The 19,904-nt window shown below is 30.8% G+C and overlaps 1 protein-coding gene across 4 annotated transcripts in view; it reads right to left on the bottom strand.

Moving 5' to 3' along the window:
• Nucleotides 1-3,168: 3,168 nt before the first annotated feature.
• Nucleotides 3,169-19,904, bottom strand: part of arap3 (ArfGAP with RhoGAP domain, ankyrin repeat and PH domain 3) — a 37,829-nt gene continuing 21,093 nt past the window's right edge. Inside the window, exons 14-34 of one of the 4 annotated variants that reach the window (XM_051128211.1) lie at nucleotides 18,024-18,165; nucleotides 17,689-17,793; nucleotides 16,266-16,422; nucleotides 16,064-16,166; nucleotides 15,770-15,968; nucleotides 15,579-15,642; nucleotides 13,600-13,763; nucleotides 13,278-13,490; nucleotides 12,940-13,045; nucleotides 12,703-12,850; nucleotides 12,349-12,417; nucleotides 12,134-12,208; nucleotides 11,289-11,406; nucleotides 11,022-11,150; nucleotides 10,666-10,802; nucleotides 10,493-10,575; nucleotides 10,376-10,411; nucleotides 8,880-8,943; nucleotides 8,659-8,802; nucleotides 8,522-8,560; nucleotides 3,169-5,077 (exon numbers count right to left, since the gene is read on the bottom strand). In XM_051128211.1, coding sequence (XP_050984168.1) covers nucleotides 4,667-5,077; nucleotides 8,522-8,560; nucleotides 8,659-8,802; nucleotides 8,880-8,943; nucleotides 10,376-10,411; nucleotides 10,493-10,575; nucleotides 10,666-10,802; nucleotides 11,022-11,150; nucleotides 11,289-11,406; nucleotides 12,134-12,208; nucleotides 12,349-12,417; nucleotides 12,703-12,850; nucleotides 12,940-13,045; nucleotides 13,278-13,490; nucleotides 13,600-13,763; nucleotides 15,579-15,642; nucleotides 15,770-15,968; nucleotides 16,064-16,166; nucleotides 16,266-16,422; nucleotides 17,689-17,793; nucleotides 18,024-18,165 — 2,706 coding nt within the window. In that variant the 3' untranslated portion in view covers nucleotides 3,169-4,666. The remainder of the gene's footprint in view (nucleotides 5,078-8,521; nucleotides 8,561-8,658; nucleotides 8,803-8,879; nucleotides 8,944-10,375; nucleotides 10,412-10,492; nucleotides 10,576-10,665; nucleotides 10,803-11,021; nucleotides 11,151-11,288; nucleotides 11,407-12,133; nucleotides 12,209-12,348; nucleotides 12,418-12,702; nucleotides 12,851-12,939; nucleotides 13,046-13,277; nucleotides 13,491-13,599; nucleotides 13,764-15,578; nucleotides 15,643-15,769; nucleotides 15,969-16,063; nucleotides 16,167-16,265; nucleotides 16,423-17,688; nucleotides 17,794-18,023; nucleotides 18,166-19,904) is intronic. The other 3 variants (XM_051128212.1, XM_051128213.1, XM_051128214.1) reach the window with 3 other exon arrangements.

Genomic DNA, 19,904 nt, shown 5'->3' with positions numbered 1-19,904 from the left:
TCAACAATAAGTGTTTGCTCACAAGAGGGTGCCCAGCGCAAGAAGACCGAGCCGTGTCATCACTCGACAACTGTCCGTCATCTCAACATTCGCTTTTAGACTTTTCAGGCTGAAAGTGAAGGAAACACTTGAAAATTTGAGGCTAGTCAAGCATTCGAACGGTTCGACTGCTTCTAGATATTGAGATATTACCAAGATTTTTTGTTCACATGAGCATTAGATTGACAATCTTGACAGCAAATCCTCATATAATCTGTTTTTTGTACAGAAAGAAGTACAGAAGTGACACATTGGAACAAAGGCCCACTAAGGATCTTCTAGACTCTCAACATTGTTCGGCTTGCGGCTCCAACAGCTTGCATACAACTTCATGATTTAGAGCCTTTTTTTGTACTCGATGAAGGACTAAAACCCCGAGGATATTTTTCCTCCTGCTTTTGGAGGAGCTGATGTTTCTTATAATTGTTCACTGAAGTGAATCAGCCACCACAAAACACTGCAGCACATTGAGAGCACTAGCAGAGGGCACAGGGAAGGTGACGAATTGGCAGTGAGAATGAACTTAATCCCCTAAGCTCTTGTTGGGGCTTGTCTTTGCTGTCCCTTCTTCCCTAGAAAAGACCCTGAACGTACAAAGCAACTCAAACAAGAGCTCCCACTCTGAGCCTGCTGAATGCTCACTGAAAAAAAAAAAAAAGCTCCTGGTTCATATCTGTGCGTTCTGCCAACTGTGTGGGGAACGAGCTCGCAGCTGCAATTTTTCTGTCGGATTTGGATGTGGCAACGTTAGAAAACCAATGCTGGAAAAAAAATGTCAAAACTTAACATGCATAATATAAAAATACATCCACAAATACAACACAAAACAACTCCTGAAAAAATGCATTTACATTTTTTTTTCTTCAACAAAATTTCTTAAAGAGGTGAAACAGACATAACAGCAAATGGTGATTATCAACCTCAAAAGATTTACCAACTTTGGTACATGTTTAATTATAGCTGAGAAGCCTGATTTGTGTGATTATGTTACTTTAGAAAAATAAAAGTAAATGTACATCAAAATAGACATTTAATTTAGGTCCAATTCTCATTATTAACAAACTATTAACTATGATTTTGCCTCAATAAACTATTTTCTGCTTATTAATAGTTAGTAGGGTAGTTGTTTAGGTATGTTGCAGGATTAAGATCTAATATCTAAGATATCTAAGATATGGTCATGCATATGCTTTTTAAGTACTTATAAACAGCCAGTGTGCTAGTAATATGCATGCTGGTTAATAGTAAGAATTGGTCTTTAATATAAAGTGTTACAAAATGGGTAATTGAAATAATTTTATAAACATACACTATCAGTCAAAAGTTTTTGAACAGTAAGATTTTTTATGTTTTTAAGGAAGTCTCTTCTGCTCACCAAGCCTGCATTTATTTGATCTGAAGTATAGTAAAAACAGTAAAATTTTGAAATATTTTTAAAATTTAAAATACCTGCTTTCTTTTTGCATATATTTTAAAATGTAATTTATTTGTGTGATTAAAGCTGAATTTTTAGCATCATCATTACTCCAGTCTTCAGTATCACATGATCCTTCAGAAATCATTCAAATATGCTGATTTGCTGTTCAAGAAACATTTTTTAATTTATTATTATCAATATTTAAAACAGTTAAGAACATTTTGTTTCGGAATTCTCTGATGAATAGAAAGATCCTAAGATCAGCATTTATGTGAAATATGTGAAATAAAAGTGAAAACACTTTTGTAAGAACTTACAGAAATTAATACTTATATTTAGCAAGGATGCTTTAAATTGATCAAAAGTGATGATAAAGATATTTATAATGTTACAAAAGATTTGTATTTCAGATAAATGCTGTTCTTCTGAACTTTCTATTCAAAGAAACTGCAAAAAAAATCTACTCAACATATAATAATAATAATAATAATAAATGTTTTTGAGCAGTAAATCAGAATATTAGAATACTTTCTTAAGGATCATGTGACTGGAGTAATGAAGCTAAAAATTCAGCTTTGAAATCACAGGAATAAATTAAATTTTAAAAATATATTCAAATAGAAAGAGTTTTTAAATAGCAAAAATATTTCAACTGTACTTCGGATCAAATAAATGCAGGCTTGGTGAGCTGAAGAGATTCTTTAAAAAAAAAAAAACATTAAAAATCGTACTGTCCAAAAACTTTTGACTGGTAGTGTATCAAATAATTTTTTTAACAAATACATTGGATTTGTGCCTCTAATGCTTAAAAAAAAATCATAGGTCATGGAAAGTGCCTCATATTGCCAAATCTTAGTCAAGCGTTTGATTTATAGAGGAACATTCACAAAGATTGTATTTTCCATGAAATTGGTGACATTTAGTTGTTAGTATTCTCATAAAAGGCTTCAGTGTCTTACAGCTTCATGAAAACCCAGATTCAGCTTTTAGTTATGCAGGAAAAGGGCTCTTTTTATAAGTCTCAGCCATTCCCAAAAACATAACCTAGTTCATCATCAGATATCATGATGACTATAATATACTTTTTCTACAGTTGCTACAAATAAAACAGATTTGACTGATTTGGACATAAAGAGAGAGATTATCTTAAAGGAAATGAGAGGCATCTCCATGACAAGGTGACTTCAGAGGTGTCCAGTTAAAAGCATGGATAATAAGATTACTCTGAAAGTCAAATCTCCCCAGAAGACACTTTTGATTGACTGGTCTTCAGCCAGGCCTACATGCTTGCTCTCATAACCAAACATAATCCTGTTTTACTCAAACTGTTTCCTAAACCACACCTGAAGACTCAAGTCAACACCTCACATATGTTACGATAATACCTAATTTGACCACTAACAATCTAGATATTAGTGCTTCTGCATTCATTTTTACACACATGGATTCAGTATAAACCAATGAAATACTCAGTTAGCTCAAAAACTGACTATATTTAGACTAAATGCAAAAACTTAAGCACACACGAATGAAAGTAAAAGTGTGTTGCATATCAAAGTATCTGATGCCATAACACTAAGAAAATTCACTTTAGAATTAAACAAAACTTGTATACAGCTGCAGTAATGAATCCAGGATAGTAGTAGCGCTTCATATCTGGATGATTTAAAAAAACAAAAAAAAACAAATGATACTTTATTCATTGGAGCAACAGTCAAAAACTGTTATTAAAATACAAAGAACCAAAAAAATCAGGGTAAGAACAGATTTATTTTGTTATGAATTTTATAGAACTGTACATGCCTTTAATAAATGCCTGTAAAGTAGAGTGAAAATGCTTTAGATTGTCAGGAGATCATGCGCTGTATCTATACTGCCCTCTACTGTTACAGTCCAAACTCAAGAAACCGCTTTTATCCTTCTGATAATGTTCCTTCACAGCCTCAAAACACTGAGAAATACACTACCAGTAAGATTTTGGACAGTAAGATATTTAATGTTTTTAAAAAAAGTCTCTTCTGCTCACTAAGCCTGCATTTATTTGATCCAAAGTACAGCAAAAACAGTACAAATTTGAAATATTTTTACTATTTAAAATAACTGCATTTTTTAAAATTACAGCTGATTTTTTAGCATCATTACTCCAGTCACATGATCCTTTAGAAATCATTTAAATATTCTGATTTGCTGCTCAAAAAACATTATTATTATGCTGAAAACAGCTATGTAGATTTTTTTCAGGTTTCTTTGATGAAGTTCAGAAGAGCAGCATTTACCTGAAATAAAAATCTTTTGAAACATTATAAATGTCTTTAATCACTTTTAATCACTTAAAAGCATATATATATATATATATATATATATATTTATATTTACTCAACTGTTTTAAATGTTGATTATAATAATAAAAATGTTTTTTGAACAGCAAATCAGCATATTAGAATGATTTCTGAAGGATCATGAAGCCTGGAGTAATGATGCTGAAAATTTAGCTTTGATCACAGGAATAAATTACATTTTAAAATATATTCAAATAGAAAGCAGTTATTTTAAATTTTAAAAATATTTCAAACTGTTACTGTTTTTGCTGTATTTTGGATCTAATAAATGCAGGCTTGGTGCGCTGAAGAACATTAAAATCTTACTGTTCAAAAACTTTTGACTGGTAGTGTATGAGAACGATTCAAATAGTCTATATAAATAAATTAATAAATATAATACACTGTATACATATAAAAGATCTGGTCAAGTCCCCGAAGAAGTGAAACGCACCCATACAGTAGTCATTTAACCAGTCTGCAGTCCAGGAATATCAATGTAAATGTTTTACTGCTAATAAGACCACCGAATATGCATCACAGCACATGCTTTGCTTTACATGCATTTCTTATTGTTACACAGAAAATGTTACTGAGCCAAGAAATGTATTTTTAAAAACAGTTACGATAAGGAACTGAAATGTCTTTTCATCTTTAGGTACAAATAATACAACAATAGGATAATGATTAAAATAAAACTGATTTTTTTTTTTTAAATGTTGAGAGGTCGGTCAGTTTTAGTGTAACAAATCAAAACAGATTTACCCAATTTATACAAAACAATTATAGCACAGATTCACAGATTTTAATTTCAGTGACTGCTTTGGCACAATACTTCATGTTAATAAACCGATCGATTTAATACTGGATTTTTACAAATTGCTCTCTAAGTTCAAGTGAGGTTCTCGTGCTGCTCTTCAGCCTCTGATTTCTTGCAGAACATCGTAGTGAGTTCCTGTAACAGCAGTTCCTGTTGTGGGCTGCATGATCTGTGGGACCTGTGCCTACCTGGGATGTGCAGAGAGTCAGCGGGCTCCTCGTGGCCCAGAGTATCTATTGATTCGCCGGAGGATAAGAGAGAGTGCACGGGGTTTAACCCAACCATGCGATCCAGGGAGGCGGCCTTCCTCTGTCCGAGGCTGATGGGCCGTGCCGGCACCTCCTGTGTCTCTGCGTGAGCGCTGGACAGGAAACTAGTTTCCAAAGATTTGAGCACCTGCAGACCGAAGTCGCCCACCTCCTCATACAAAGGCTCGGGGCTTTCAATGCGCTCCTCAAACGAGTCCTGCTGCATCTTCATGGGCTGAGCAGAAAAAAACAAAAAAGACAATGGCAAGGCATGCCAGGAGGTCAGATAGATATCTGTGGTGGATTTCAAATTAAAACACTTAATTGCACGAGTCTTTAAACCAGTAACACATAAGAGGCAATCTATTACTGTAACTTTACCACAGTTGTGAAACACTTACGAAAAAAACACTACAAAAAGGTTGAATTTAAATTAAAACAGCCATATGGTAAGAAAACCCAATATAGTGATAACAATCATATTAAATTCTTATCACAAATAACCTCATTTGAACCTTGATAATAATGAAAATAATAAAAATATTAATAGTTATAATAATAATAATAATAATTTATTATTATTTATATACTTCAACTATATTGTGTTTTATTATAATTATAATATTGATAATAATAATTGCAGTATACCATAAAACTAAAAATAATAATTTATGAATATTAATTATTATTAATTATGATTGTTGTTGTTCTTGTTGTAATATACTTTAACTATATTGTGTTTTATAATAATAATAATAATAGTTGTAGTACACAATAAAAATAAAAATAATAATAATACTTATAGTATACAATTATTATTATTATTTTATATTACAACTATATTATATTTATAGTAGTAATAATAATACAAATGATTATTATTATAATTATTGTTGCATATTACACTATATTGTTTCATAATACTAATAATAGTTGTAGTATACAATTATTATTATTATATGCTAAAACTATATTATGTTTTAGAATAACAATATAAGTAACTCCTTATCACAAATAATGTAATTTGAACCTTGATAATAAAAATAATAAAAAATTATTTCAGTTATACTACTACTACTACTACTACTACTACTACTACTACTAATAATAATAATAATATAATAACCATCATTATTATATACTAATAATAATAATAATAATAATAATAATAAAACATTATTATATATAAGTAAAATAATAATAATAATAATAGTTGTATATAATGTAGTATATAGTATATGTTTTCTGACATTACATTTTTATGCTTTTATAAGAATAATATAGTGAATATACTATTATGACAACAACTACAACAAAAATAATAATAATAATTATTATTATATGCTACAATTACATTGTGTTTTATTAAAATAAAAAACAATAATACATAGTTGCAGCATACAATAATAATTATTATTATTGTTGTTGTTTTGTTGTTGTTTTTATGACATTACCTTTTTATATAACTATATGAAATAATAATAATAGTGAATATACTATTATATGAATCCAATATTACACACACTTATTAATAACATATAAAAGATATATTATTATTTTTATTTACATTGTTGTTGCATGACATTTATGTTTTTATGAACTATATTAAATCAGCCATAATATAGTGAATATACTTTTACATAAACCTTGTTATAACCAATAATAATAATAACAATTTTATATACTACGATAAATATACTGTCTTTTAATATTATTATTAAATAATTATTTTATTTTATTTATTACTACTATAAATGAGTCATAATACTTATACTGAATATATCATAAAAAGAACTTATAATACTACTACTACTAATAATAATTTTGTATACCTCTATTACTATGTTGTGTTATTGTTATTGCTATGTTATTATTATTAATTATTATTGTTGTAGTTACATTACTATAAATTTAAAATGACATAAAAATAAACAACAATAAATGTTATAAATATTGAGCTAAATAAATAAATAAATACTATCTGCTTTTTACAATAGCTTTGAATGTATAGCTTAACCAATTAGACCAACCTATCAAGCTATCTGTTTATAAAATACAAGCATATGTGCTCGTATTCTTGCAAACACAAGTGTTTTCAAAGCAAGTCTCCTGAACTCAGATAATAAAAACTACATCTCAACCATACAGGTGTTAGGTTCCAAACACACTAGAGACTATTATTCTAATAATAAAATACCTAATCTGCTAGATATCTGATTAGATGATCTACCATTATGCAAACAAAAGAAGTATTTGTGGTTAGCGGGACATACACAGAAAGGGATTCGCCCCTCAACAATGTTCAAAACAAATTACTTCCTTTTCCGAGTTGAAACTTTTGTCTCAGTATCAGAGCGACAACATCAAGATAATTGGCGAATACACTGAGGACAAAAGCATGAAGCCCCCAGACAATTTGCTTGCGAAAGCTTTTGGGCTGGGACACACCAGAAGCTGCGGCATTTTCCTAAAACACAAGAGGTGAAGCGAGCTCCCTGCCCTCCCTCAAGGCTACAGTTGCAGAACAATGCAGTAGAAGCATTCTTCCTGCAAATGCATCCTGTCATATCAGGAAACCCTGGTTACCGGCAGGAATGGGGGGGAAGGACCGAGGAAGTCAAAGGGAATTCCTCAATTAAGTATAGGCTCTTTTGTAAAGCACACTCCTAAATTTTTGAGCGCTTGTTAGACGCAGAAGTCATATGATACTTTCCAAACCTCCTACTCTTATATTTTGACCAGCCACTGTAATCAGAGTAATTGTGACTGATTGTGTTAAAGAACTGGCAACAAAACGTGTATGCAAAGGTGTGAAAACAAAGGAATAGTTTACCCGAAAATGTAAATTTGCTATAACGTACTCACCCTCAGGCCATCCAAGATGTAAATTAGTTTGTTTCTTCATGGGAACAGACTTGGAGAAATGTAGCATTATATCACTTGCTTTCCAATGGATCCTCTGCAGTGAATGTGTGCCATTGCAGTGAATGGGTGCCGTCAGAATGAGTCCAAACAGCTGAAAAAAAACATCACAATAATCCACATATAATCCACACCACTCCAGTCCACCAGTTAACATCTTATGAATTGAAAAGCTGTGTGTTTTCAAGAAACAAATCTATAATTAAGGCCTTTTTTTACCTTTAAACTATCACTTCTGTCCAAAATACCAGTCCATAATCCATAATTACACTTGCTCCAGTGAAAAAGTCCACCCCTTGTTGTCCTCTCACATCAAAATCCACCAAAATATTTGTTTAGAACTGTTTTGGACTGTTTTCACTTGTAAACTGTGTATATTTGTCTCCTGATGTATCAAGCAATATTATGGATAAACTAGAAATGATTTGAAGTAAAAAATATAACAAACACACAGCTTTTTGCTTCACAAGATGTTAACTGATGGACTAAAGTGGTGTGGATTGCTTGTGGATTATTGTGATGTTTTTAATCAGCTGTTTGGACTCTCATTCTGACGGCACCCATTCACTGCAGAGGATCCATTGGTGAGCAAGTGATGAAATGCTACCATTCTCCAAATCTGTTCTGATGAAGAAACAAACTCAAAAAGGGTGAGTAAATTTTCAGCTAATTTTCATTTTTGGTTGAACTATTCCTTTAAAGTCATTCTTACATGAACTGCATTGGGTTAATCTGCAAAAAATAAATAAATACTTACAAAGAACATTGAGAGAGCCCTTCTTGTGTGAAGCTTTCTCTACAAAAATACACAAAGACAAACAAGTTAAGTTTTAAAGTAAAGAACAAGTGAGCATTACATGCACTGAACCACTAGAGGACGCCATTGTGTTGTACCAGTGTCTGATTGGCGGAGAGCATGGTGGAGTTGGTGTTGCTCTCCTCTCCTCTGATGGGCACGAGCGGCATGGTGCCAAACCTCTGCTTGGAAATGTCAGAGGAAGAGTGCCGTCTCATCACAGGTGGGCGCAAATCGTCATTCTAAGGGAAGGTGGTAATGTTAATTTACCGCTCTGAAATGTCAATAAACATTCAGATTTGCACAATTTAAAACGTACCTGTGCTTTTAGTAAATTAGTCATCCAGTCCCATAATTCAGTCTCACAGGAACAGCTGAGGTACCTGTGAGGTCAAGGACAGAGATTATTGTTCACTATGTAGGTATAAATAGACACTTTCTTTAAAGCTTGTATAACGCAATGTAAAGAAATGTTTATTGCAAATTAAACGTATTCATACATATGTCATATAACACACATTAACAAAGTATTAACTATGGCTTTTGCCTCAATAAACTCCTAATTTGCTGCTTATTAATAGTTAGTAAGGCAGTTGTTAAGTTTAGGACTAAGGAATCTAAAATTGCAGAATAAGGCATTAATATGTACTTTACAAGTACATATTGCCAATATGCTAGCAATATGCATGCTAATAAGCAACTAGTTAATAGTGAGAAGTGGTCCTTAAATTAAAATGTTACCATTATTGTTATATTTTTACATAAAAATCAGTCAAATGTTTTTGAACAGCAAGATTTTTAATGTTTTTAAAGTCTCTTTTGCTCACCAAGCCTGCATTTATTTGATCCAAGATACAGTAGTAATATTGTGAAATATTTTTACTATTCAAAATAAATGCATTCTATTTAAATATATTTTTAAATGTAATTTATTCCTATGATCAAACTACATTTTCAGCATCATTACTCCAGTCTTCAGTGTCATATGAACCTTCAGAAATCATTCTAATATGCTGATTTACTGTTCAAGAAATATTTTTTAATATTATCATCAACATTCTGAAGAGTTGGGTACATTTTTTTCAAGTTTCTTTGATGAATAGAAAGATCCAAAGCTTTTGTAACATTATACAATATACCATTCAAAAGCTGGGAGTCAGTATAATTTTTTGGGGGAAAGAAATTATATAAATTAATACTTGTGTTTAGCAAAGGTGCTTTAAATTGATCAAAAGTGATGATAAAGACATTTATAATGTTACAAAAGATTTGAGATAAATGCTGTTCTTCTGAACTTTCTATTCATCAAAGAAACCTGAAAAAACTCTACTTAGCTGTTTTCAACATCATAATAATAAATGTTTCTGAGCAGCAAATCAGAATATAAAAATGATTTCTGAAATATTATGTCACTGGAGTAATGATGACAAAAAATTCAGCTTTGAAATCACAGGAATTAGATTTTTATTTTAAATAGTAAAAATATTTCAAAGTTTTACTGTTTTTGCTGTATTTTGGATCAAATGAATGCAGGCTTGTTGAGCAGAAGAGACATCTTTAAAAAACATTTTAAAAAATCTGTTCAAAAACTTTTGACTGGTAGTGTACTTTTGCATTAGAAATGCTACAAACAAGTGTAACTATGAGAAATTAAGCATTGTGATCACAAGGCTACTTACCAAATGCAAAATGGACTATATATACACTACCATTTAAAAGTTTGGGGTTGTAAGATTTATGTTTTTAAAAAGTCTTTTATGAAGTCTCTTAATTCCCATTTTATTCCATATATATATTATATAAAAAAGCACTTACAATTGCTGTTTATCCAGCATCACTGTTAATCCCCATCTGCAAGTAAACACACTCGTTATTTAAAGTTATATCAAGTTCACTGTTGAAAAGAAGCTTATTGTGAAACATGCATCTCACTTTGTCGGTGGTTTTAACTTCTTTCTGATCCCCATGTAAATCTTCAAGGTTTTCAGTTGCCACTCTTTCTCAGGTTTGTTGCTCTGTGATGTAGAAAAGACGCTTTTAGTTTTTGTTTTCAGTTCACTGTCTTCTCATTCATACAGAGAGGTGAGGATGAACTGTATACATACTTTTTTGTCCTTCATCAGGAGTAATCGGTGGTCTTTAATTTGGAATAATCGCTCCTGGAATTTGTTTCCTTGCAAAAGCTTGGGCGGCTCCTCCCGACACTTTAGCACGCCAGACTTCACTATCTCACTCTTATAGGCTGCAACCCACAACACAGATACAAAAGATACAAGGTCAACAACCAACAACAATGCAGCTGTATCATTTTGTCTTGATCAAATACTACAAACTCTCTCTTTAAATATTTATGCATTTAGTGGAGAGACTATATGGAATATCTGTACTTAAGAAAATTTCTGTGACAATGAAATTCCACTGAATGAAACAAATTCATCTAATGAAATGAATGTGTTTTCACCTGTAAAAATATCTATAGCTTCTCCTCTAGGCACTTTCTTCACCATCAGATACGCTGAGCTGGGATCGGCCATTTTACACCACTGTAGAGCTTGTTCCAGAACCTTCTCTTTGGGGTGAAGAGGTCGCTCTGCATAAATTACATCCTGCATTTATCTATTGTTTTTCCCAGACATAAAGCACTGCTTGCACTGCAGTGTCTGAATAACTGAAGTAGTGACTGAAGTGAAATTGTGTTTGAATGAAATAGTTTGTGTTTTGTCTTTACCAAGCTCTCCTTCCTCAATGGCCTCAAATGTCATCCACACGTCTTTTTCCCCTGCAGGAATATTTCTCATATACAGCACCTGATTGGTCAGCTCCTCAGCACACATAGTGGGAGACACCTGTGGGAGAGCAAAGCCAGAGGGTTGCATTTATGGTTTGAATCTGCCACCATGTGGCAATGCTGTGGAACAGCAACTCAAACATAAAAGCATAAAATACAGTTGAGTTTCATTTATTTATTTATTTATTTATTTTCACAATATTATTATAGAAAGGTTAGCTTTAATGCCATCTATATGCTAATTCACTAATAAAATTTAACAAAAACATTAAGCTGATATACACACTTAAAATATATTGCTATTCCCTTCCAAGACAATGAATGAAAATACTGCTGACATCATATCCTGCTGAAGGGATCAGTAAATATTTAATGTGTTTTAAAAAAGTCTCTTATGCTCATCAAAATCCCATTTATTTGATTAAAAATACAGAAAAAAAAGTAATATTATGAAATACTATTGCAATTTAAAATAAGTTTTCTATTTTAGTATACTTTAAAATATAATTTATTTTTGTGATGCAAAGCTGAATTTTCATCAGCCATTACTCCAGTCTTCAGTGTCACATATCCTTCAGAAATCATTCTAATATGCTGACTTATTATCAAAAATAAATATATATATTTTAAATAAATGCATGAAAATGTAATAAAAAAACATTAAAAATCTTACTGATCCCAAACTTTTGAACAGCAGTATATATATATATATATATATATATATATATATATACATATACACACATATACACACACAGAGAGAGAGTGAGAGAGAGATTACTTACTTTCAGAGTGATGCAGCAATCTGGTATCTTTTCCTCTAGATAAACTTCAATAATCAAGTCCCCTGCCTGTGAGAGCTGCAAGAAATATATAAAAATATTAAAATATAATTTAAAATATAATACTATATATAAATAAATATTACAAATAAATAAATAATATATAAAAATAAACAGCTTTTTTTTTTTTTTTTTTTTTTTTTTTTTTTAAACTCTACCTGTGTGTCTCTCCAAGTGGTGATCAAACTGATTTCCAGTTCAATCTGAGTTTGATGTTCTTCATCAATCTGATCAAACACAGAAAGAAAACTTTTAAAAAGCATCAAAATGATTCACATTTACACAAAACTGCATTCCAAAAAAAAAAAAAGTGTGCAATGGTACTCCCAAGTGTTTTGCATTTTTGTACCACTGCGGTAGCATAGTATTAAATAATTTGCATGGTATTCAGAATTAAGTTAAATGATATATCATATATCCAAGTACTGTACTACCTGATATTATAACTTCACCATGGTGCCGCCACAGCACTGTTTTTGCTATTGTATCATGTTATGAAGTTATTCACTTACATCAAATATATACAGGTAGTTATCGATGAGGTCTTCTATGATTTTGACCTCATGTTCCCCTTTTCCATCAGTCTGAAACAGGCTGGGAGCGAACAGCAGGGACAGGTTCTTCGTGCACATCTGATTGAGATCAGCACATTTCTGCACCCTAAGAGAGATGAAGAAAAAGTCATGTAAGAGCTGCTGTAAATTAACAAAACTAAATGTGGTTGAACCAGAATCAGAGTGAATACTCACCTGTAGAGATGACTGATGAGCGCTGCTAAAGTCGTTCTGTTGACGCGAGGTAAACCTCGAATCAGCTCTTTGTATCGGTCCAAACGCTGTGGCTTTTGAGGTATCTCTGCATGTAGCATGAAAAATCATTGAGACAACTCCAACCAGCCAAAACCCAGTGGGTTTTTTTGTCAGCTATACTGAACAAATATTCTGGATTGTTTTCAACTAGTGTGTATGTTCTATCAAAATTATTATTTGCAATCATAAGCATTTCACAGATGCATTTTACAGACATTATGCAGAAAATACTAAAAATAACTGCACATAAATATTCAAAGAAGGTTTACTGTACTAACTGGCAGCTTCCCTCCAGAAGGGGTGGAGATCAGCCATGAATATGGGATCATCAATCTCCCGAAAGAACCTTTTCAGTACATCCGTCACATCCTCTATGAAGTTATCTCCAATACGGAGTTTCACATTGCGGGCATCCTTACGAAACTCCTCCATCAAAAGCTTGATTCTGGACTTTGCACCATTTTTCCTGTATATACCCTCATGGCCCAGACCTGCATAAGAGTTTCAATCATTTAGACTGCAGTGTTAATGTTATAGATTTAGGCGGGGTGGAATGTCTTCATTGCAAAGCACAGGAAAATGAGAAGTCTGTGTTCTCACCATACTGAGTTATAAAGGCAATGCAGCTGTCAACGATGATGGGGATGTCATTTCTGCTGAGCTGCTGGTCTTTAAGGGTGTTCCCTTTTCCTCCTGCTGCTTTCTGAATGTCTGTGTACCACAGGGAGAAATCTGTCCTGCCCATGCCCTGCAGATGCAGAGTCCTGCAGACAGAGTCATTATATTTTGATAAAAGATTAATGGGAGTTTTTCTGCGTTGTAACAACATGCAATCATTTACAATAAGGGCAGGGAGATTGTTAACAGAATAGCTCACCTAAAAAATGAACATTTGCTAAAAAAATTAGTCACACTCAGGCCCAGATGTAGATGAGTTTGTTTCTTCATCTAAGAAATGTAGCATTGCATCACTTGCTCTGCAGTGAATGGGTGCCGTCGGAATGAGAGCCCAAACAGCTGATAAAAACATCACAATCATCCACAAGTAATCCACAACACTCCACTCTGTCAATTAACGTCTTGTGAAGTGAAACGCTGCGTGTTTGTAAGAAACAAATCCATCAAGATATTTTAACTTTAACCTGCTGCTTCTGGTTAAATATGACTTCAAAATCCATAATAATGCTTCCTTGTTGTCCTCTAACATCAAAATCCACTGACATAGACTACCAGTCAAAAGCTTTTGAGCAGTAAGATTCTTAATGTTTTTTAAAGAAGTCTCTTCTGCTCACCAAGCCTGCATTTATTTGATCCAAAGTACAGAAAACAGTACAATTTTGAAATTTTTTACTGTTTTTAATAACTGTTTTCTATTTGAATACATTTTAAAATATAATTTATTCCTGTGATTTCAAAGCTGAATTTTCAGCATCATTAATCCAGTCACATGATCCTTCAGAAATCATTCTAATATTCTAACTTGCTGCTCAAAAACACATTTATTTTTACTATTATTATTATGATGTTGAAAACAGCTGAGTAGATTTTTTTTCAGGTTTCTTTAATGAATAGAAAGTTCAGAAGAACAGCATTTATCTGAAATAGAAATCTTTTGTAACATTATAAATGTCTTTATCATTAAAAATAAAAGTATTAGTTTAAATCTAAATAAAAGTATTATTTTCTATAATTTCTTTCTGCCAAAAAAAAATAAAAAAATAAAAAAATAAATATATATATATATATATATATATATATATATATATATATATATATATATATATATATATATATATTTTTTTTTTTTTTTTTTTTTTTTTTTTTTGGCGGAAAGAAATTATAGAAAATAATACTTTATCTATAAATAATAATAGATAATAATACTTATATATATATATATATATATATATATATATGGTCTTTAGATCTTTCTATTCAACAAAGAATTCTGAAAAAAAAATTACTCAACTGTTTTAAATATTGATAATAATAATACAAATTTTTCTTGAACAGTAAATCAGCATATTAGAATGATTTCTGAAGGATCGTGTGACACTAAGGACTGGAGTAATGATGCTGAAAATTCAGCTTTGATCACAGAAATAAATTTAATTTTAAAATATATTCAAATAGAAAGCAGTTATTTTAAATAGTAAACATATTTCACAATATTACTGTTAATATAATTAATATTGCAGGCTTGTTGAGCAGAAGAGACTTCTTTAAAAACAATGAAAATCTTACTGTTCAAAAACTTTTGGTAGCAAGGGTTTGAAGTTAAAAATGTCTGGATGGATTTGTTTAACAAACAGTTTTTTGCTTCACAATTGATGAACTGGAGTGTTGTGGATTACTTGTGGATTATTGTGATGTTTTTATTAGCTGTTTGGACGACACCCATTCACTGCAGAGGATCCATTGGTGAGCAAGTAATGTAATGCTACATTTCTCCAAATCTGCTCTGATAAAGAAAATCTTAAATGGCCTTAAAACTTAATTTTTGGAAGAATTATTCTTTTAAGAAAGTAAACAGGTTTAACTTTGTCTTAAACATGCATTTATAGAAGTCAAAGACCCACCTTCCTTTCTCAACAAGAACCAGGATGTCCTTTTTCTCATGGTTCTCTGTTTCTGATGCAATGCCTTGATTTTGAACCCAAAACAAAGACGAATAAGTACATGACTCATTTATTAATCCCTGAGGGTAAATTTAGCAGCACTATTTTCTCTGAAATATCAGTTTCACAATGATTGAGCTAAACAGACTCACTGAGCTCCTGTAGGCGTTTCAGGTTTATAATATCCTCTGCGGCTCCATCATTTCCAGGGCATATGAACAGGTTGGACTTCTGCAGAACAAAGAAGCCTTCTTTCCACTGCTGCGGGTCTAACATGGCCTTGTAGCGCAGGACGCCCACTCGCTCGAACTCTCGCGCCAGCAGGCAGTGACAACTGAGAGGTGTGGTGGCCTGCCATAGATCAAAACCGAGGTGAGATCTAATGCACTGATGTGACGAGCTATTTCTTGTGTACACAGAGCACAGCTGGAATGATTAATATTTACCTTCCCTATTGCTCTCGCCCAACTGTGCAACGCATCTGGAGTCTCCAAGCCAAACTGGACCAGTTTATCAGATGTTAGGTAAAGTTCAAAGGTGTATCGAAATCTGAAAGGGACAACAAGAATCGTATTGTTGTAAGATAATATGACATTTATAAATTTGATTATGTCATAAACGGACGTTCTGTTATGCAATGACACCCACTTGTCAATAAAGCCACTGTTGTTGCTGGAGTCTGGCCTGCTAACTCCTAAACAGATGATGTCTTTAACGTCGATCTTCATACTGGGCTCGTGACATCTGTCAGACTCATAGAAGAGAATAGACTTCTCCACCGAACACCAGTACTTTTGAAAATCTGCTGAATAAATTAAATGAAAAAGATATTTAAAATCGACAATCAAACAAAACCGCTAAAAACAGAACGTAACATTCTGAATACACATGCGAGTAGTAATTAATATGCACAAAACATTTTTGTATGTTTTGTAGTTTTGTATCAGATGTCAGTACAAAGTCCAAGCAAAGTAATGGTCATGATTTATACTTTTAAATGTGTTTTTAAAGTCACCAAGACAGAATTTATTTGATTAACAATACAGTAAAACAGTAATATTGTGAAATTTTATTTAAAATAAAATTTATATAAAATAAATGTTTGCCATTTGAATATATTTTAAAATGTAATTTATTCGAAGCAAAAATTTAAAATTAATAACAGTAGTAATAATAAAAAAGCATTTAGAAAATAATTTATTTGAAATAAAAATACTGGTAAAATAATAGTTTTTACTGCCACCTTCAATCAGTTACACACATCCTTGTTAAATTAAATTTAAATGTAAAATTATTTTAAGGCTAAAAAATTGCTCAAAATTGCTTAAAATTACTTATTTTATTTAATACTTTTTTAAATTAATTTCATACAATTTTATATGTACACATGTATGTATTGAGATGCATTAACTTTATTTTATTGTGCATTTAAAAAAACATAACAATAATGATAATTACATTAATAACATTATAGTTATTATTGGTATAATTAACTTATTTATTTTGTGTATTAAAAACAAAATAATAACAATAATAATAGTAGCAACAATAGCAATTACAGCAGAAGTATTTACAATTATAAGTTATTGTTGTTCTTGTTGTTATTAACTTATTATTATTATTAATTTATTAATTATTATTTATTCTTTATTTTATTATGTATTTAAAACTAACACCAGTAGTAACAGTAGTAATAATAACAATAAAATTGCCAATTTTATATATATATATATATATATATATATATATATATATATATATATATATATATATTTTAAGTGCAAAGGATCAAATTATTATTATTATTATTATTATTATTATTATAATAAATTAGTAGTATTAGTAGTAGTAATATTAATATTATTACATTTGTAGAATATTTGAATATTATTATGTATTTTAAAACAACAAAAAAAAAGCTTTATGCACCTTAAAATTACCCATTTCATTTAATTATTGCACAATATGAAATCATCAAGTGGGTACAAAAAAAGCTTTATTTTCACTGAAGAGGTACATTCTGCTCCTAAAAATCACTGCCAAGGCTTGTTTATGGCACATAGTCGCCTACCGTCTCTGGTTCTGCGGGATAATGTTCCTTTGTTCAAGGAGCTTGACTTGTAGAGGTAGCCAGAGTACAGGATGGGCTGCATTATCTCATCATAGACACAGGAATCTGAATCCAGAAAATTACAGTAAGATACTTCACACCTCCTGTATTTCACTTAAGGATAACATATTACCATTTCCATATGCTAAAGGTGAAGTATGTAATTTTATTAATGTTCAAGATGGAGAATTAAGAGAACTGTGATTTTATTCTTCCAGTTCCATTTGGTGCCCATTAAATTACAAACTTCACCTTTAAGAAACATGGCTGAAGTACTGGAACAGACTCTATCATACCTGCAGACTGTGTGTATGAGTAATGCGGGGACACGCGCTTATCATTTCCATTAGCGTCAGCGAGTCGCACAGCCTCGGCCTCCGCAAAAATCTGAGTGACTGTTTTCAGCAGGTTCTGCTCGGTCACAGCGGTGCACAGAGCCTGCAGGGTGACACATACACACGCAAACATATACACACTTAAACAAATGCACCGCTAATAGCATATTTAGCCAACGGACATTCAAGGTTTCTTCGAAAAAAATCCCTCTATTCATTGCAGTTCTTTTAATAGCGTTCTTAATTATTTACAATTCACAACACAGCCATCGGCTTATTCAGGGGTTCATAGGTAGATACACAAATGATAGCCTTGGTAAAGTCCTGAGAAAGAATAATACACACTAATCTTGGCTTGACCGCTGGCATAATACTTAGATGGCTCTAGCTATATTAGGACTGGATGTCCTCACTGCTCCAGTATGGACTGATGTAAAAGTTTTTTGCCCTCTGCAAAAGTTGCTTCTCGCTTGAGGAAGCGTTCAGTGTATTTCAAAATTAAGAGTGTTGCAGAAGAGGAAAGGGAAATGCATTTATTGTGCAAACGTGTTAAACCTATGTAGCTCTGAAGACAACGGAGCGAAATATCAACTCACTGTTATCTATGCAAAAGCCTATATACATCTGCACAATGTTTCTACGAAAGCTTCAGTCAGTGCTAACTGTTAGCACAAATATAAATTTTCTTTTTTTTTTGTTTGATTTTCCATGGCTTTTCTTAGCGTTCACAACTACTAAGCATTACAGAGAATAACTTATATTTACCATACCATGACTTTAAGATTTTATTTCACTTTATTATTATTAATATTGATAATAATAGAAAAAATAATAATAATAATAATAATAATAATTAGCAGTAGTAATATTAATATTTTTATTACATTGTTATATTATTATTATTATTATTATTATTACTGTAATCCATTTTAAAACTTAACTATTATTATTATTGTTATTATTAATAATAATAATAATAATAATAATAAATTAGTAGTACTGGTAATATTATTGAATTTTCTGATTATTCTTATTTTTGTTACGTGTTTAAAAACTAACAACTATTATTACTATTATTATTATTAACTTATTTATTTTGTGTATGTAAAAACATTATAATTATAATAATAATAACAATAATAGCAGTAGTAATTACAATTGTAATAGTTATTATTATTATTGTTGTTATTATTAATTAATGGCAGTATATTAATATTAAGACTCAATTTATTATTATTATTATTATTTTTATACAAATTATTACTTATTTATTTTGTGTATATAACCACAATAACAACAACAACAATAATAATAATAATATAGTAAATATAATAATAACAGTTTTTATTATTATTATTATTATTATTATTAGTATATTAATATTATGATTTCATTTCCTCTTCTTCTTATTATTATTATTATCAACAACAACAACAACAACAACAACAACAACAACAACAACAACAACAACAACAACAACAACAACAACAACAACAACATTTATTTAGTGTATATAAAACCATAATAATAATAATAATAATAATAATAATAATAATAATATAGTAAATACAATAACATCAGTTATTATTATTATTATTATTATTATTATTGATTTGGGGTACTAAATTAATATTATAATTATATTGTATTAACATTATTAATATTTTTATTATTAATATTTATTATTGTTGTTATTATTATTATTACTACTATGTATTTGAAAGAACATTATTTATTAACTAATTTATTGTGTATTTAAAAACAATAATAATAATAATAATAATAATAATAATAATAATGGTTATAATAATAAAAGATAATTATTATTTTTGCTAAATTGTT

The sequence above is a fragment of the Labeo rohita genome, chromosome 14 (genome assembly GCF_022985175.1).
Source record: "Labeo rohita strain BAU-BD-2019 chromosome 14, IGBB_LRoh.1.0, whole genome shotgun sequence".
Lineage (NCBI taxonomy): Eukaryota > Metazoa > Chordata > Actinopteri > Cypriniformes > Cyprinidae > Labeo > Labeo rohita.
The sequence above is the reverse complement of the archived record's forward strand: the minus strand, read 5'-3'. Positions and strand labels throughout refer to the sequence as shown.